The 21,106-nt window shown below is 39.2% G+C and overlaps 1 protein-coding gene across 5 annotated transcripts in view; it reads right to left on the bottom strand.

The window, feature by feature from the left end:
- The window catches only part of PTPRZ1 (protein tyrosine phosphatase receptor type Z1), a 187,428-nt gene extending 166,632 nt beyond the window's left edge, over positions 1 to 20,796 (bottom strand). For all 5 annotated transcript variants that reach the window (XM_081038791.1, XM_081038792.1, XM_081038793.1 and 2 more), the window contains exon 1: positions 20,391 to 20,796. In XM_081038791.1, coding sequence (XP_080894917.1) covers positions 20,391 to 20,448 — 58 coding nt within the window. In that variant the 5' untranslated portion in view covers positions 20,449 to 20,796. The remainder of the gene's footprint in view (positions 1 to 20,390) is intronic.
- Between the last annotated feature and the right edge of the window lie 310 nt (positions 20,797 to 21,106).

The raw sequence follows: 21,106 nt of genomic DNA, 5'->3' as shown, positions 1-21,106 counted from the left end.
AGAAACAACATACAGTTTCTAAGCACTGGGGTCTCAAAAGAGCCTAAGATAAAAGAGATAATCAATTTATGAAAATTAAAGCCATCAGAGAACATATTTCACTTCAGTCCTCTACACTCTGAAAAAGGGATTATTATTTTTAAAATTAGGGTGATCCTTTCATGCAAGACATTAACTATCAAGACATTTAGGCTCTCTTTTAGTTATAAAATTGATTTACTTTCAGAGTGATAAATCCCAAAAAGCAACATATGACTAAAACAATGAACATAAGCAATACATCCTCCCCCAAATCCAATAAACTGTATCAAACCCAAGGGCATAGGGGAAAATCCGAAAGGTGTGTGTGTGTGTGTGTGTGTGTGTATTCTTAAGATAAAGAGTTTTAACAATCTCTAAGTAAAAGAGAAATATCTTGATGCAGGTGATTTGTGCAAAAAGCAATTCACAACAAAAGAAATATAAATAATAGTAACTACAGACGTAAATGTTTAACCCCATTATTTATCAATATATAAATGTAAACTAAATGCAAATGAGAAAAAGAGTGAGTTTTTATTTTTTATTTTTTTTTGCCCCTTAAATATTAATGGCAAAGGGACTCTCCCATACACCACTGATAGGAGCATCAGCTGTTATCTGCTTCCCAGAGGGTAGTTTGACAGTGTGAATCAACAGCCTTAGACAGATTCATTCACTGTGGCAGAACCTTTTCTTCTGATAATTTATCCTAAAATAATAGATAGTAGGAATTAGGACATGGACTCGAAGTCAGAAAATCCTGGATCAGAATCTCATGTTGTCCAATCATTTATTAGGCCTGCGAATGTGACAAAGCTATTTAACACGTTCTTATTTAACCTTTTAAAGAAAACTTGCATCTTGACTTCCTCATTATACCCCTGAACGAGGATAAAGAATAGTAGCTACCTAATAAGATTATCATATTTAGTGGAGAAAATAGATATAAAATATGAGCATACTTTGTGCCACCTGATTAACATTCAGAAAATCTTGGCCATCGTTAAGAAGCTAATATTATAAGGGAACAGATATAGAAGTATGAAGATGCTCATTAATACACTGTGAATAACAGGAAAAAAATCTGGTTAGAGCATAGTTTAATGGACTACTATTTGAAAATGATTGTTAATTGCACCCCCCAGTAACCATGCTCTCCTTTCTACAGTAACAAAATGTTTAGCTGGGAACCTGGCTATCTGGAATATTCTTTAAATATTCTAGTTTTCCTGTGGCCACAGGGATAAGTTTGTGCAAAGTACAACTTCTGCATTGTAACTTTCACGAAATGTGAAAATGTAGGCCATGCCATTCCGCTATTTCCCTTCTCACTGACATGGCTGTGAGTCATCCAGAACACACAGGGAAGAGGATAATACTCCACAGAAGATAAAAGTACTTTGAGTTTTGAAATTTGGGGGGGCATTTTAAATTTATTGGGGTGACATTGGCTAGTAAAATGACATAGGTTTCATGTGTACAATTCTATAATACTCGTATATCATCCATATATTGCATTGTGTGTTCACCACCCAGAGTCAGTTCTCCTTCTATCACCATGTATTTGACCCCCTGTACCCTCTTCTACCTCCCTGCTCTCTCATTACCCACTGGTAACCACTAACTCGTTGTCAGTTTTGAGTGCAGACCATCCCCACTCACTTTGTAGGAGAGCGCTCCACCAATCTGGACAAGCAAACGAGAAATAAACCTGATTCTTTCTCAGGACACGCAGTCATTTGGGGTTTCAACCTGCAATCCAACTCTATTCTAACTAATTAAGCAATTTAAAATCACAGTGTTTAATGACATGGCAAATTATTCACTTTAAATTCAAAAGGCAGATCGCTAAGCCATTTGTATAGGGCAATCTTTGTTAAACATGTATGCTTCTCTCTCTTTCCCTGCATGTGTGCGTGCTTAGAAAAATGTCAGGGAAGAGGTAAACTAAAATGTGAAAAATACTTATTTATGATGGAATTATGAGTATAATGTCTGAATATTTGCAATGATAATTTTATAATCAAAAAGGTTTTCCCAAAGAACAAGGAAATCCATTATTATGCAGAAAATACTGTATATGTACATTTTAAAGTCTTGAATTATTATTATCTTTATTTGGCAAATCCCCAATGCTTTCTCAGAAAGATTGGATTGTTTTAAGAGTCACTGCATTCACACACATACACACACATACACACACACACACACACACACACACATGAATATATGTGTGTATATGCATGAGAAATGCTTCCAGGACTCTAAGATATGTCAGGCAGAATAACTTTGCCTTTTAAATAGTGAAATAGAAAAGCCAAATTTAATACTTGTGAAATATTCATGTTAAATATTAAAGTTGCAAGTACATAATTTTTTAAACATATTTATTTATTTATTTATTTAATTTTTAAATTAGTTTCAGGTGCACAAAACAAAGTAATAGTTAGACATTTATCATTTATATCCCTCACACTGTGTCAAACCCCCACCCCCATCCACTATCCCTCTGACATCGCACGGAGCCATTACATTTCCACTGTCTCTATTCCTAATGCTGTACTCCGCTTCTTGTAAGTATATACATACATATATATATATATATATATATATATATATATATATATATATATATATATATAAACTTGTAGTTGACATTCATTATTGTTCAGCTTCGGCTTCAGGTGTACAGTGCAGTGATCAGGACAAATACATAATTTTAATGTTTTTAATTATTGCGACTATGGAGAGCTAATCGATATATTCTGAAGGTCTAATGTCTCAATCAATAAGAAGCCTGTGTCCCTTCCTTCTACCAGGCAGGCATTGTGTTTTGAAGAAACCAGGGTACTGCCCCACTCCCATCGCGCTTGCCTTCTTTTCGCAGCCTTTAAATATGCTGGTTCTGGCAGAAAAGGAGTGGGCTTGGCTGGAACTTTCCAATCTTTCCTCAGTAACACTAAATGCCATACTATAAAAAAGCAGAGTCTATATATTTTATAAGAAATAAGGTTGTGATTAAATAATTTTAGATCCTCTAGGTTTCATATGTGAAGAAGAAAAACAGTTCAACATATATGTGTCTTAATACAGAAAACAGTTCACCGACATCTCCTTTAAATGATTACTTCAAGGAAGAAGACAAGAAAGATAAAACTATGATATATAACAACCAACTGTAAGCTGTACAACATAAAAAGTAATCGAGGTATAATCTTACACAGCTGGTTGCTGAACCAATTATGAATGTCCAAAGAAAACATAAAAAATAGTAACAGCATTGTTTTGAATTTAAAACAGATCTGTATGGTTACATGGTTACTGTTACATGGTTACCACACCATGTTACAGTAACAGAGACAGTGGAGGAAGCTAGTTGGTGGGGTGCAAGAAGGCTGTTGGTGGGTAATGCATTTCACGTCTGCTGTGGCAAAGAACTCAAAGGAACTTCTCTCTTGACAATTAGAGAAAAGAGTTTTATAGCATTCTACTAGTGAAAATTAAAGAAGAATGAAAATTATGACCCAGGAAAAGATAAATGCAAAGACTAGACAATGCATAAGGCAAAAACTAGAGTCTGTAAAATAATTAGGAGGCATAAATACGAAATAAGACAAGATGAAGGAAAGATGTTGAAAAAATACATTACGACTTCAGGTAAAACCAAAAATTGATTATATGATGTTTTCAAGGGTTAGTGAAAAGATACATGAAACGTCAAAAACGAAAGGAGAGCTTAAGATATACATGGCCATACAAACTAAAGGAAGACACAGTAATATCACCCAAAATAGAATTCAAGCAAAATCAAACAAAAAAGGGGGGGAAAAGGAGGTTGTTTTATGTATTCATTCAATAAATGTTTACTGAGTGCTACTTTATGCCAGGGATGGTGCTGAGACTGGGGCTAGAGAGTGAACCAGCCCAGAAATCCTCATGGGACTTACACTCTAATGGGGAGAGACAGAGAATAACGTAATTGAAAAATACATATAATGATTAAGTACTAAGGAGAAAAATCAAGAGAGGAAGACAGAGGGCATTTGGGGTAAGGAGGCTACACTCTTACAACAGGGTGTCCAGGAAAGTCCTCAATAAAAAGGTGACACTGAGCAAAAACCACAGAGGGGTAAGGGTGGACGACGTTACAGAAGGGGTACGAGTTACAGAAGACGGGCTTTTCAAACAGAGGGAACAGCAATGGTGCAAACCCAAGGACAATGTGCCTGGGTGGTTTAGGAGCAGCAAGCAGGCCAGGGAGGCTAGGAGGGAAGGAGTGACAGGAGTGCGGAGCAGGGGAGGCCATTAGAGGAGCACAGCTGACCCATGAATAATGTGGGGGCTAGGGGCATCAACCACCAACCACCAGAAAATTTGCATATAACTTTTGACTTCCCCAAAACTTAACTAGTAATAGGAGGCCAGATCATTCAGGGCTTGATGAAAACTGTAGCGATTTTGGCTTTTATTCTGAGTGAGACAGGCAATTGGGGGAATGATGAAATCTGCCTTACAATCTGGCTGATTCGTGAGGCAAAGCAGAGAGACCAGTTGGGTAGCTAGCGCTTAACAACCCAAGTAAGAGAGGATGGAGGCTTGGATGGATGGGAGCAGTGGTTGGAGACTAGAAGAAAATAATGTAGGAGAACTTTGCTGATAGATTGAATGTAGGTTGTTAGAGAGAAGGAAGAATCAAAGAGGACTTCAAGATATTTGGCCTGAGCAACTGAAGGAGAAGTTGTTGACTGAGACCAAGATAAAGTTAGGAATCGGGAAGGAGATCCATTTTGGACAAGTCAAGTTTGAGAGGCATATTAAATACCTAAGTAAGCAGTTGGATATGGGATTCTGGAGTTCAGGTTAAGAGTCTGGTCTAGAGATATAAATATAAAGTCACCCATGTAGAGAATATAAGGATGAGATAACCGGGCAAGTTGTGTAGACAAAAAAGAGAAGTGTCCAAGGAACAAATCTTGGGGACTCTGATGTTCAGAAGTTGGGAGATGAGAAGGAACCAGCAGAAGTGATTGAGGTCACCAGTGATGTAGGTGGTTAGTGAGACAGCCAGGAAAACCAGGCATGTGTGGTGTTTTGGAAATCACGTGAACAAAGCCTTGCCAGAAAGACCAAGTGATAATTGTCAAAAGCTACTCGTAGGTCAATAAAATGAGGACCAATGACACTGACTATTGGATATAGTAATGGCGAGGACACTAGTGGGATGGATGAGGTCTTTGCAGTGGTAGAAACAGAATCCTGGTTAGAATGGGTTCAGGAGCCAACAGGAGGAGAGTGAATGGAGATGCTGAAGAGAAACAACTTTCCGAAAGTTCAGCTGTAAATGGAAGGAGAGAAGTGGGGCAGAAGTTGAGAGGAATTTTTTTTTAATGGTACAACTAACAGCCATTAATAAGAAACACCCATTATTTTAACCACACTTATTAATTAAGTTGTATTATCATGTTAAGCTAATAACTTAAAAGAAAACAACACTTTCATTATGAATGAATATAATGCAAAAAATTAAAATTCTGCTGCATCCACACAGAGCCTTATTTCCAGATGGGAGGAAGTCCTTCCAAAGTCATTCACAGAACTCTTACCTACATTTCCTCATATTATATTGCCCCTTCTGCTTTTGTAAAGAAGATAATTTCTTATCAAAAACTTCTGAAGTCATAGTAAGCTTTTCCAAAAACACAGACTACATACAACTTTATGATTAATATCACCTCCAAAGGACCATAACCATAATGCCTGAATTTTGGCCAAGACTCATTATACTGACTGTTTAACTCAGGTCTCATTTTTAATAACTAAAATAACTAAAGCCTCTTTAAAGAGCAGGATGAAAATATTGCATCCCTTAAATATCAATGTTAAAACCACCCAATTTTTCTCTCTGCTCATCATTTTAAATATTCAATAATTTAATTCATTCCCTATATAATTGTGTTTTTACACCTGATTTTCCCAAAGTAAGTCCCATAGGAACCTTAATCATTACTTAGTACAACTATTTGCCAATTCTTCATCAGATCAAATACTGCTTCTTGTAGCTATAACGTAATAAAACATTAAATAGCTTTTTAAACTTAAATAACCTGTTTAATGTTCCATAAGCATCACTATTTATTTTAACAAGTATTCTCTTTTTCAGTGTCTTTTAATTAAACATCTGAGTATTGTGATTATTGGTCTGAGATGCTTTGTTTTCTCTTAACTTTGTATTTCTTCAATTATAATGATTACATTTTTATCCTGGACATATTAAAACAAACATTTCAAAATAATTTTTAAATCACCTATTATTCGATATTAGTACAATTCACACTAAGTTAAAAACAATGGCTATTTTTTCATTGTAAGTGATTATGTATTTTAGTGGATCCTTTATCCTCCTCTAACCAGGATAAATTTCCCTGAATTGGATTTTCTTATTGTTGGGGCCCAAATGGAGAAATTGCAGAAATCTGTACAAATAATTTCTATTTGCTTACTAGTCTCATAAACAGTTAAACTATTCTTATTGAACAGAACACTAACTTCCATAGTATTCCATTAAATATTTGCCCATCTTGATAGACTTTTGTTTTCAGCAATCTAGTTTTTCCTACTTTCTTCGTGCTTTACATGACTTATTGTGGACGCTCCAGGTACAGTGTAAAGCAGGTCTGCAGTTCAAAGAGAAGAAACTCTGATTCTTGTCAAAAAATATAACTTCAGAATGTCCCCCAGGCAGAGCACTCTGCATTCTCACATTTTTTAAGACTTTAGGTATTAAGAACACAGGCTCTCTTTTCCGAGGAAAATGCCCTTACCGCTACAAATATAAAACTTATTCTGCTGCCAAATTTTAAAGCACTGGACCCACGATACTGGCTGACAATACAGCTATTGACAGCCACAGGTGACCAGTGGCTGGAAACTCCACCGTGCTTTCTCCATGTCTGAATCGGACAGGATCTCACGTATCTCAGATCTTGTTCTTGGTGAAAAAGGGATAAAAGGAATTGAGAGAACTGCTGTTGGCTGGCATGGGCTGGGGTGCTGGAGGGATGAGGAGGTGTTAACGAGAGGCATCCGGTATCTTTTTGTTTCACTAAGACCCTGGCTTGACAGGAAACGGGAAACTTAGCCATAGAAACGGTGCATCAGCTGTGGAGCTCAGCAAGTGGAGTCTCCCACCGCTCCTTAGAATAAAGAAACTTATAGTCCTCTTTCTCTCATGTTTCTGGCCACGGTCATCTTTCTTCCCTTCTTCTGCATTCACTATTGTACTCTATTCCAATCACCTAATTTTCTTTCTTAAAAGTCTCAATGCCAAGAGTAAAAGCCCTTAGAAAGTGGTCCATAATAGTATGCCAGTTAAGTTCAAAACCTATATAAACTCTTGGACTTGCTCAAACGAGAATGTGATTTGATTGACCTACTTTAGTTTTTTTTCTTTTTTTTTTTAAATAAGAGGGACTGAGTGAATTTGAGGGTGAACTGAATTCTAATTCAGAATGCTGGGAACAGGATCCTAAGTTTCTTACTCAGCTGAAGGGAGTGCTGTGTGAGTTGAGATGGGGCCAAATTTCATATGCGATAGATCCTATTGTATTTTCTGTTTTTAAAGTGACTTCTTTGGAAGGAACTTCTTTCCTTGATTTATGACTTAAGTATTTACTGAGCACCTACTAGATAGGCCAGGGGTCTTTAGAGCCCAGTGCTTGTATTTCTTGAGAACAGACTCCTTCAAGGAAGAGAGTTCAGGAGATAACTGAAACCAACGTGAGTCAGTTTTCCCTCTCTGTAGCAGGAACAATGATGTGTTTGTTAGAAGAGGTTTCACAGTGGATGTGAAGGATAACTAGAAATGCAAGGGGCCACAAGCCACCGAAGAAAAAGGGAAAGCTTGAGCCAACTTGAAGGGGCACAGGTGTGGAGGGTCCGGTCAACTTGGACAGGGAGCGGAAGCTCAGGTTTTGAAGCAGCATGAACCCCGGGTAAGAGCACCATATGACATCAAGAGTTATATGAACCTATGGGTCCTTCCCAGTAATGAGTAGGAACAAACAAAATCCCATCTAATGTTTTCTCAGTGGTTTCCGTGGATGGTAGTCCTCTATTGCATTTCATTACTGAAGTCAGTTGCAGAAGAGTTTCTTTCTGAGAATTTCAGAAACACACTATGTAAAAGGAAAGTCCTTCTCCTAAGACACAGGGTCCTAAAAGCATTACAATGTCTGTTGCTACGAACTTGCACAAGCTTTCTTCACATTGACCTTAGATAAGTAGTAATTTATGTTAAGTAATGACTATAGCATCTTTATTGTAGTTTTCACATTTTGGCAAGAGAGCAGGTTGGTTTGCTAGGTTCATAGAATTTTCTAGGTTAATAGAGGATGTATGTGTTGCTATTTTCGTGGTTGCGTGTGTGTGTGTGTGTGTGTGTGTGTGTGTGACATTTAGTGCAGTGAAACTTTCCAGCTGTGTTTTGATCAAATACACATTTGACATGTGTATTTGGGATTTATAGGTGACTGCGCAAGAAGATATGTAATATGCAAAAACTCTTCATTCTTTATTACCGACTACAATATAAGGATCATGCGATGGCTAATCAACAGGAACTTACACTCCAGCCTGTAAATCCTAAATGGGATTATCTGTGAACACATTCACTGAAACCGCACAGTCTGGTATACTGGATTGTAGCAGAATGCAATAAACAAGCATAATTACTTCCACACAAAATGTCTATATATCAATGTTTTTTTGATGACCTATTTTCAGTGAGTTTTCTTCAGTAATTCAATCATCCAAACAAATCTCCAGCACACTGTGTACTGCAGTCTCAAAGCCTCACACTAAAAAAAGCCAGCACTCCCATGTATTTATAAGGGAAAACTCACTTCATGGAGATACACTTTCTCTGCCAGCAGTTAAAGACCCAACCTGCATCATGGTACAAGGGTTTATGTGCTGTTATCATTTGTAGGGAGATTATTTACTAAATATATTCTTATCTTCATTTGCCCGAATGCCATTGAGTCTAATACAACTGAATAGCTCACCATGTTTGTAAAAACTAACAGTTGTTTTATTTTTTCAAAATGACAGATGCTGTAGAATTCTAATTTAAAAAGGTGGAGGAGTAGCTGCCACCTGGTAAAGCTCCCACCAAACAGGGAACTGGAATACTTGCTTGCTTTTTTATGATGAGTGTTTTATCATTTTCTTCGGGGGGTGGAGGGCTTGGTATAAAATTTTGAATAAATTACTGAGGAACAAAGAAGCATCTTGTGTTTCCTTGATATCTTCTGCCAAGAATATTAAATAGCTAAAATATAATGAAAGATTAGGATGAAAGTAAGTTGGAATCACAGGCAACAGAGAAGCATTATGGGATATTCTCTTGTGGGATGGATGATGACAGATTGCGCTGCATCTTAAACTATTTAAGGGCAACATGCACTAGCCATTTTTGGCCAAGTAAAAGTAATTTCATTCTTTGTACCTCTTTCCAGGAACCCATTTTGCAGACAGCATTGACATGTATGTCCAAAATTTGTGCCCCATTTTGATAGACTGTTAGCCAAGAATCATATGCAAATTTACTCATTCTTAGAAATCTCAGCACCAAGAGCTTACCTTTGTCACAAAATAGCAGCTGCCACCACCAAAAATTAAGCCTCAAATTCATACAGATGTAAATATGGAAATTATGTGACATTTTCTTAGCAGTAGGTGTTGAACAGGACATACAAGATGAGTGTTTTAACACACATATTTTGCTTATATAGTTTGCAAAATAATACACAATTATTTTGAATGTGGTGGGGTAGGATATTTAGGAGAACAAAATGCATTTCAGCCTAGAGAGGCAAAACACAGCCAACTTCTGTATTCAAGCTTCTCTTTGAGTGAATCACTTGAAATGAGTAATAAAGGCTTATCTTTTTGTTTCTGTATGTAGCAAAAACAAAAGGGAGGCGACACCAAAGAGGCTTAAATTATTGAATGAAACAGTACATGTTCCAAGTTCAAAAGGTAAAAGTCCTGCTCCCAGTCTCACAGAGACATTTTAAAATGAATTCACATCTTTATTTTGTCTCTCCTTTTTATGATTTTCTAGACTTAAAGTCTGATTCATAGAATCCAATATTTATTTTATTATTCTCTATTCTGGTAGGCTCCCGCCAGAGTTCATGTTATATCTGCAACAAGATGAACTCCTCAAAGAGAAAAATGATTCAAATCCAGCACCGTGTCGAGCAAACAGTAGTTATTCAATGAAGATCTGATGAAATGGGTTTTATTGATCTCAGGTGGACTCAACCCCTTTGGAGAAGGACAGCGCAGCATTCAGGTCACAAAAAGCAGCAGACCTTCCTCTCCTTTCTTTGTACTAGAGGCAGGAAAAAGTCAGCCTCAAAATATCCAGGATAATTCTTCCCATAAAACTTAATGTTCCCAAAGAATATCATCTTTTAACAGTCAAAATAAGGCAATATCAGTTTTGAAAAGCAGAAAGACAGATATACTATATATCCCTATTTATTTACTGTATATAGATGCACATATATGTATATTATATATGCATATATACATATAGATATTTTTATATATAAAATACTTACATACATATATTATATGTATGCATATTTCATGTAATTTCCCCACTCCAAAAGCTATCAAAGGCAACTTTACCATAAGCCAATATTACTCATGAAGAAGCCATTCAGCCTTACTTCTTAAATACAAGTCTTGCACCCAACTCATACAGTACAACATGGCTATATTTGTTCATTACACAGGGAAAAATGCACTTACGTGTCCATCCTTCACATGTAAGTCGCCACGTGATCCCTTTCCTGAACTCAATGATTCAATCATTTACCACTTCATGCATCCATAATGTACCTTACAGGATATACAGAAGATAAAACCCTATCGAATTTTTCACGAATTAAAAGAAAAAAATTGCTAAAAACAATTTGAAGGAAATTCTGGAAAGCCTATTGTACGGACTATTTTCCATTGCGCTGTTTTTATGTAAGACACAAATTGCAAGCAATTACAAAGATACTAGTTTATGCAATATGAATGTGATAGCCTATAAGCAAGCTGAAATTGAGGATAGTAAGAAAGCCTATTAATTGGAAGATAGCTGACTGAAATATCGCAATAGTACTTATGCTCATTTTAAAAAGGGCAAATATAAGAATTTTTAAGATGAATGAGCTAAATAGCTTTGTTTCTGTTTTTTTTTTAAGACTTGATAAAATTTAGCCTGACACTAGGAATATACTCAAATCTTCCCAATCCTCAGGGGAAAGAAAGTTTTTTCTTTTTGGTTAAGCTCTGACGTACTTTCTACTAAAATAGATAAAAATGGATCATTTTAAGCACCAGCATTTCTTATTCTCAAGGCACTATGTTAATCAGTTCAGAGGAACTCTCTAGCTTCAATTCCTATGTCTTGAAATAAATTCAAAGTTCCATCATTCAATAAATAATCAGTCTTCAAACCACCATCTTCTATTTCTCTCTTCTTCCCTTCCAATTATCAACTTCTGCGGAATTGTATGTATTAGAGCTGCCTCCATGTTTCCTTCCTGGATATTTTCTAACTCTATAGGTCCTTGCTATATCTTCCATCGCTTGAGGACCACCAATGACTCACTCTCTAGAGAATGGCACCAAGTCCTAGCAATTAATACTGATTACATTTACATCAAATGAGGTAATTTGAGTACTTGTTATTTAAACAAGTACATTTAAAATGTTTAAAATGTTTAAACATTGAAACATTATATAAAAAGGATGGTATTAATATACCTCCAAATGATGTATCAAATGTCCATTTTGACTGCTGCAATGTAACGGCCTTATAACTGAGTTTCCTGATTCCTAGTCTCAGTCTTCTCCAATCCGCCCATACACTAATACTTGAGTAATCTTCCTAAAATAAAGAGATCTACTCAAATCACTTCACTCCTCAAAACTCTTCAATAGTTTCCCATTATATATTGGACAAATTCCAAACTCCAAACCCTTCAATTAGCCATTGGAAATCATACCTAATTTGATACTTTTCCACTAAGACATCCCCTCCCAACATTTTCCTCCCTCCAAACACCCACTCTCATTCCCATTCCAGGCTTCTGTGTATACCATCCCTTTTGCCACTAATGCCTCCTTCCTCATCAGGGACCCCTGAAGCCTCACCCACCCACACTGCTGGGTCTGTATTCAACCTCACCTCCTCCTAGAAATCCTCTCAGAGGTGAATTTAGTTTATACTCCCATACAACTCACACTTTCATATTCTGCAAACTCTGCTACATATGAAAGCTATTTGTATATGGATCTTTCTCTCTTGCAAAGGCTTAGCAAACCATGAGAGAAATAGTCTCATTGGGCAGATATCTATCGTAAGAAAGGTGCTCAATAAAGACTCACTGAATTGATTTGTGCTTGTGTCTTCACCAATAAGAATATTAAAATAGTTATTTGGACCACCTGACAAAGTTCTCCACTAACTTTAAAATGAAGCTATCAGTGCTTTTCAAATATAATAAAAACAAATAGCCTAGACCTGAAAAATAATGAAAATGTTATTTAAAAATATATACACAAATAAACTGCTTGAAATAAAAAAATCTATAGCTATATTTTCTATCTATCACCTAACAGAAAATAATAACTAATTCTAACCAACTATGCATGGAGAAAGAAAATAAGACACAGGAAAGCAAGAATATGTGTCACCCACAAAATGAAAGATATTATGTGCCTATGCCCTGGTAAGTGCACTTAATACTCCCATCTCAGAGGCTGGTTCAGTTATCCTCCCACCTACCCACAGACTTGAATCTTTGGACTAACTCCAAGACTGTCTGGCCTCCTGAAGTTCCACTGGCTTGTAAAGACTATGAGGTCAATCACTATAGTCCATACTCCTCCTTCTAGGGTTACTCTGAAACTGAACCTACCTTAAGAAGAGGAGAGAGAGATGGGAAGCTTTCCCAGGCCTCTGTTCTGTGGCCCTAGCTTTGTTTTAGGATAGCATGAAACTTGCCACTGAATTAATCAGTTCAGATAAGAGGTCTAGTATCAAGCCCCATCTTGAGGTAAAGATGGTAGAGCTTTAAGATTCAAGAAATAAGCCGTCCAGTCAGTGCCAGTGAAAGAACAGAAAAATTAAAGAGTAAATGCTAGCAGGAACAGCACGGAAAAAGAAGGAAAGAATGATTCTGCAAGAGTGGAAAAGGAACTGCACTCATTCTATGAATATTTTAACAGAAAATCCTTCAGCCTACTAATTAATACATTATTCTTTTCAAATATATAAAGACTATCTTTCCAAGGAAACTTGTAAAATATTTATCTCTTGTCAGTGTGTACAGGAATTGATTTGCACTTATTGAATGAGACCTAAAAGTTTACATTAATGAGGACCTTGAATAATTTCATTTACTTTTAATATATGTGTGCAAATATGAAAAGCGAGAGAGAGAGAGAGAGAGAGAGAGAGAGAGAGAGAGAGAGACAGAGAGACAGAGAGAGAGAGAGAGAGAGACCTGCCCATTTTATCACACTAGAATTTTTAGGCAGAAAGAAATGTTAACCCATACTTTTAAATTATGTTAACTACAAGGCTCCCCAAATTATACCACAGTAAAAATATTTTTAAACAATGGTATCAAAGGCATCAAAGTCCTCCCTCTCAAACTCTTCAAGATGCTGAGCAACATTGAGGGTTTTTAAATCTTAAATTCCTGCTTGAAGGAAGTGAAGATGAAGAAGAATAGCCATAAAGAAAAAAGAAGCAGAAGAAAAAGGAAAGGGAATGAGTGAGAAGAAAATAAAGCAAAGATCCTAATGGAAGAGCAAATCTTTTTTCTGTTTTGAACTCCTGTGAGCATTTCTAACTCACCCCACCCCCGTTCCATTTGAATTCAACTCAATTCGAACATTTGCTGAATATCTGCCATGTTCAGAACTAAGCTAGGTGAAGGACCTCATCTCTGGGATTAATGATAAAACTAGAGACCAATTCCAAACGTAACGGCACTGTCTGTCGCTTATCTGGTTTCCAGAGCTGCCTTGGGACTCCAGCACCTCCTATGGCCGGCTTGCGAGGAGTTAATCCAAGCTGACGGCTTTTGACTTGACTAAAAAGTTGCCATGGGCTTAAGACACTTCATTTTTCATTACTGACCACTTCTTACCTCCACTACCCTGTCCTCCCTAACAGGTAAATATGCGTGTACACACACACACACACACACACACACGCACTGACTTGATGCCCTGGCCCCTGGGACATATCCCAGCTTCACTGGTGCCAACTCATCTAGAAGTAAATGCTCATTCACAATTGCTCCTGCAACTATGAGTATGCATGCAGGATCTTATCACGGGGGCTTTACTTTTAGGGCACAGATAGTGTCTGGATTTAGGTGTTGCCTACGAGTATGCACCTTCCTAGGGAGCTGAGGAAATGAAGGGCTGGTGCCAGAAGTGGCCCTCACGATGGACAGCTCAAAGTGACTGCGGACCTAACTCCTGGATTTGGATCAGAATCAAAGGAAGGAAAGGTCTGATGAAACTGGCTCATGTCAAAAGCAAAAAGCGACTGCTACCTTAGAACCTTCACAGTACTCTTTCTGTATGACCTAGTGCATTAATGTTCCTGAAGCACCTACTATAGGAGCTGAGTCCAAGAACAAATGAAATACAGTCTTTGCCCTCAAGGAGCTAGTCTAGTGGGGGAGATAGACTAGAAATGCTATAGTGAACGTGGATAACGTGCTGTGGGGACAGAGCACTCACTCCTGAACTCACAGCTAATCTCCCCTCTTTGAAGATGGGTGTTGACCTGTCTACAAAGGCCACAGAGAAGCCCCTGAACTTTCTTCACCTACGGCCGCCACAATGTCCCTGTAATTGTTTTGAACAGCTGAACAACACAGGCCAGTAACAACCCACATACATCACCACTACAAACAATTTAAATAACATTAGAAGCTTTCCTAGTTGACAGCCTCTCATCAGTACTGTCAATCAGTACTGTCAATCAGTGCTATGGAAAAGTACTAGCGATGCTTTACCAGCGGTTTCTGACTCTGACGTAGTGCTGTCCAACAGACTTTCTGCAGTGAAGGAAATGTTTTATATCTGCATTGCCCCATAGGTAGTCACTGAGCACTTGAAATGTGGCTACTGTGGCTGAGGCACTGAACCAACTTACTTTAATAAATTTAAAATGAAATAGCCACAAATGCTTAGTGGCTGTGGTACTGGATGGCACAGTTCTAAAATAGAAGTGTTTTTACGATAAACTAAGTTTTCTGTTGATGTCAATACAGTATGCTTAATGTCTCTAAGAATTACAAACACAGATAAAAACTGGTTTTCTTTTATAACCTGAAGTTGCTACTAGGGATTACATTTAAGAAGACGTTAAAAGTTAAAGTATAATTGAAGCATATGCATGTCTTGCTTAAATTGGCTCAGACGTTTACCATGGACCTTTATGATAAAGTGGAAAACGTTCTGAAATATTTGGAAGTTAAGATGCTTAACACAGAGAGATATTTGGGAAAGACTTATTCTCAAGTAGTTCTAAAACAAGACAGTGCCTTAAAAGTGAGATTAAAGAAGGTTTTGAATGTAGGGGTTGAATCAGATCAGCGGATTGCAGGCATCATGAGTGTGAGGACCCTGTACGTTATGCACTGCTTAATTATTACTGTCTAACAGATGTGGGGCACTTAGGAAACACATAATGAAAGTTGTTAAAGTAGTACACATGGAAATATTCTGTATCTGGATCACCATGGTTATTGCATGACCACATGCATTTGTTAAAACTTTCAAGACCGTACACTAGAAAAGGTCAATTATGCCTTGTTTTTTTAATAAGGGGAGGAAAAATAAGATGAGAGCACTTGGGAAAGCCATGAATGGAGATCTGCAGAAAGCAACTGGGAATATGAAAGGCAGCGTCACATCTCACATGAAGCAAACTAGTAAATCCCAAATAGCAAACTGATCTCCTAGGAATGAAAGGAGAAAAAGGCTCTAGCTTGGGAATCAGAAGGAACATATAGGCTGAGACAAGCTGTGTGACGTTAGGCAGGTCAGTTGACTTATCTGTGCCTCAGTTTCCTCTGCTGTAAAATGTGTAAAATGAAAACATAAACCTCTAAGGGTTTTGGGGAGAATGAAATGAGAAAATGTCCACAGAATGTTCAGCACTGGGTCTGGGCCCAGCAAACACTGAGTAGATGGTAAATGAAAATAAAACACAAGCTCATCTTCTTAATGAAGCCCTTCCTTTGAGGTCCTCTGGTCCTGAATGAAGGGATTCCATCTCCATTCACAGTCGGAACAGTTGGACAATGGGTGATCAAACAAAGTTACCAGTTTAGACATAACTAAAATCTCTTGAGAGTAAAAGGAAGGGGGAAACACATTTCATGCTTCCAGAAAAACCTGATTTTTTGCCAGAAGCAAAATTCTCCCCACATTAAATTTTAAGCAAGTCCCCAAATGTCTAAGTGTACACATGAGAGCATAAATGAATTCATCAATGAAATAATTTATCCTGGCAAATTTCCCGGAGTAGAAGCAACCAGAGTCTACAGAAAAAGGACAGAGACATGAAATAAAGAAAGTTGCTACTCTGCAAATCAAAGGTAATTAATTTTCTAAAAGGAAACTAGTTATTATTTGTCGGGGGGGGGTTGGGGGGGGGAAGCATGAACATTTTCTATTCCTGGTTACCATTTGTTTTCCGAGGATAAACAGACCAAGCTGAGTCACAACATACTGGATTTCACGGATTCCATACTTGGAATAAATTAAGCAATTAGTTCTTGCAGCGGAATTGGGTATAATTTGTAGTCAATGTGGCTCTGAAAGCGGTAAGACCTTACTTAAAAGTTCAGAATCCGATTCATGACATATTTAATGATAATATTTAAACCTTTGAATCCTGTGTACCTTGCAGAGCTATAACTCACTTAATTCAAAGGTCCTGAATTCTCATTAGCTGAAAGAAACTATTCCTTAAAAGCTCTTAAAACACCTACCTCTCCTCTATGACTCACGGTTAAGCCTCCTTACAGGAAAGCCACTGCAGTTTTTCCCATTACCTGTTCAGTGGGTCAAGATTAAATAATACGTCGAGTCATACAGTCATTACATTAGTTCTCCACCTAATAGAAAAAAAACTTATCAATTATTTTAGAGAAGGTCCAAATTCACTTAGGGAATTATCTTGGAGTCGTCTTTAATTTCTGCCTCTCTGATTAAGAATCTCCTTCAGCTAAATAATATTAAATATTGTGTGATTCATGTGATTTTTAAACATAACAGTAAGTCAGATATCAGAAATCAAGCCCACAGTAAAAACTTGTTACTAATCTGGAGCCTTTGCTAATATTTAAATGTCAAACTAGCTCAGGAGTTGTCCAAGTGTGGACCTGAACAGAGAACCAGCATATCCTGGGAATCTGTTAGACATGGAGATTTGCAGTCCCCACCCACCCCAGAGCTACTGAAACAGAAACTCTTCAGGGTGGACTCCACAATCTGTGTTTTAACTAGTTCTCCTGGTGATTCTGACACACACTATAGCTTGGGAACTGTGATGCAGCTAGTTCTAGCAAAACAGTTGAGGCCATAGGCCAATCTTGATAGAATTATCCAAACAGATGAACTCACAATATAGTTATCCCTCCCCCCAAAAAAACAACAACAGCAAACTGTAATATTCCTCTTAAGTCCTAGTAGTAACCGAATGAGAATTTTTCTGTTTTGGAGAGTTATTGGAAAGAAGCAATTGGTCTATATTTTCATCCAAAACAACAGGACACTTTGGACACAGAAAGGGGTAAGGTTATTAAGACATTCTTAATTGCTAACTATGAACACCTTAGTGAATCCACAAAATGCTACAGAAAAAGGTTAGAATGCAGCCCAACATGCAAACTGTGCCGGAGCTGTCATCCTCAGTGGACAGAGTTCTCCTGAGTGTCTATCTACTCCATGTGCAGGGCCACTCGCTGGCTCCAAGGACACTGAGGATGAGTAATAACCACACGCACAGTCACTACAGTAGGTGATGAGGGGAAGACAATTAAAGTGGAGGCTGAATTTTTCATGTTAGATAATGTGCCTCAGTTTTTCAAAATGTGCTACCCTGACATCAAGATATCCATCCTATTTGAGGTTGCCAAGGCCCCTAGGTCAGCCTGTAGGCAACAATGGAAAAGGCCAACTTTGTTGAAATGGGAAGGGACAGAAAAGCAGGCACCTGCCAGTCTCAAAACAAACAAACAAATGAAAAACACACACGTTTTGAGTTCTAATACGGGCTTACCTTCAAGATCATCACGTACACTTGTGACACTCCTAAACAATGAGTTTAATTCTTTACAGTTAAACTTTACATCATCAAAGCATTAAGACTATGTCCAATAAACTGAACTCTAACGCCAAACAAGCTACAAACAATGCTTTACTGTGAAAAGCCTTTGCAAAATGTGGCCTATTGGAATGGAATATCATTCGGCCACAAAAAGGAACGGAGTACTAATACAGGAGAGGATCATCCATATAACATGGATGGATCTTGAAAATATTATGGTAAGTGAATGAAGCCAGACACCAAAGGCCATATGCTGCATGATTCTATTTATAGGAAAGGCTCCAAATAGGCGAATCTATAGAAAAAGTAGCTTGGTGACTGCCAGCGCTGGTGTCAAGAGAATGAGAAATGACTGTCCATGGAGTTTCATTTCGGGGTGATTAAAATGTTCTGTAATTAGATAGGCATTGGTGATGGTCACACAACTTTGTGAATATACTAAACTGAATTGTACACTTTAACAAGACAGGTTGTATGCCATGCATATGATACCTCAATTTTAAAAAATGCACAATAATTTCAGGGCATGTGGTTTGGATGGCATACAAAGCAGTACTCTCTGATTTCTTTCCATACTACAGTAAGATTTACTTTAAATGAGAATCTAAGTACTGAAAGGATCTGGCTTTGTTAAGACAGATCTACGTACTAGAAAAGTAAATTCAACAGGTGCGTATTTGAGGACCACAACACTTTCAAAATAATGTCTTCCCCTCTCCTCGATCAACTGTATGATGTTAGAGAAAACCAGGACAGATTTCCCGGCAAGTCTTAAATGTCACCGTGTGTCTCACATCACACCTGAGCACTTTCATAAAGCTTCTGGAATTTAAATTATGGCTATGTATCTGGGGAGCTGTTGGCAATTATCACTATATTTGTGATGCAATTCTCATTAGTTTGAATATAAAAATGATTTCTCTTTGTAAAGATGCCAAGAGCAGCACCATCTATTGGACGAAAATGTAGGTTAACAGCTACTTTATTATGAACAATCTAATATTTAACAACTGGGATCTTCTAACTGAAAAAAGTAAGATATGTACACTCACACACAGAGGTACATTTTCTAGCTCTTAGGTTTATGCTCTAAACCTATTCTAGTCCATCGTCAGAGCAAATCTTCCTCAAGGAAAAAAGACGTTTCTTTTATAAAATGCAAAAATCCAATCCTACAATTCTGGAAAATGACCGGAACGCTCGAACCTGCATTCCATCTAACTGGCTACTTCCGAATGCAATTTCAGTACTAAATGTGTAACCTGAGAGGAGATGAACCCGTGAATAAATACAGCAACCTGCAGCGCTCCTCTGACTTTGGCAGCTGATAGAAATTTTGCTTGAAACAAATTTTGCTTGAAACTTTTTAAGTAACTGCCCAGACTTGAATGTAAATTAAAACGCTAAAAAAACACAGAAAAGTCAGGTTGACGCTTGTTCCTGTTACTCCCTTTCAGGCGTTGTGAGCGAGGGAGCGAGTGTGCGCGCGCGCGCGCGTGTGTGTTTCGCATCAGACACGTGTGTTTTTCATTCAAGCCCATTATATCCATAGCATGAATTTTACAGCAAAAACGGGATGTAGTACGCAGCTCCGCACTACGGTTGTGTTTATTTCCTTACATGTATGGAACAGGCTCTTCGCACACTTTGCAGAGAAGGACAGAGAAGAGCCGCGCACGGGGCTCTCCGGGGGCAGCCGGAGCACGTCCCCGGCGCGGAGAAGGCAGGTGGCGGGCGGAGGTGCGCGGTGGGGAGGGGGCGCATCCTCCACGCGGCAGACACCCACGCTGCCGCCGCCGACACCGTGGATCCCCGTCCACCGCCCTTTTTCCCCCTGCCAGAGGGCGGCGGCCGCAGGTACCCGCTGCTCTGAATCCCCCCACCTGTGTCCCAAACGATCCCCGAGAGCAAACCCCACCGAGGTCTCGTAACTCACCCAGGCGGCAAACACACAGGAGCTGAATGCCCGCGAGGACGCGCGTTAGGATTAGCATTTCCAGACGGTCCGGGGACCCCCAGCACGCGGCTCCTTAGCTTCTCGGGGCGCAGATGACGGGAGCGCGAAGGAAATGTTTTCTCCTCCAGTGTACAGATTGGTGGGAGAAGACTCGTGTGTGTGTGTGAGCGAGAGGGAGAGAGAGAGAGAGATGGGGGAGGAGAGAAAAGGCAGAAGGACGCGAGGTGGTGGTCGCGGGAAGTGGAGTCTCGGGAGGCGGCGCACGTCGGCGGGCGGGCGGACCTGGCGCCCTCCGCGAGCTGCAGCGGCCGCGGTCTGAGCGCTCGGGGCGCCGCGGAGCCCGAGTGCCGGGTGCGCGCCCGGCCGGCTGTGCGCGCCGCGGGGCGGGGGCGGGGGTGGAGGCGGGGGGGGGGCGTGGGCGGGGGCGGGGGCGGGGGGGCGGGGGCGGGGGCGGGGGGGGCGCAGCCTGCGCGCTGAGAGCCGGCCGCCCGCAGGGGTCGCGCGCGGGGGCCCGAGGGGCGCGGCTGGCGGCGGAGGCGGGGTCCCAGCGGAGCGATTCTCGTAGAGACGGTCCTCTGGCCGCTCCCGCCCCCGGCCAGTGGCCTCGCAGCCTTGGAGTTAGTGGAACCCTCTGGGGTTTACTATCTTGGCGGAGAAAAGGTCCCTTCATTAGGACTCCGTCATCCCTTTGGAAG

The sequence above is a fragment of the Rhinolophus hipposideros genome (genome assembly GCF_964194185.1).
Source record: "Rhinolophus hipposideros genome assembly, chromosome: 25".
Lineage (NCBI taxonomy): Eukaryota > Metazoa > Chordata > Mammalia > Chiroptera > Rhinolophidae > Rhinolophus > Rhinolophus hipposideros.
Note: the sequence above shows the minus strand (reverse complement) of the source record. Positions and strands in the feature narration are given on the sequence as shown.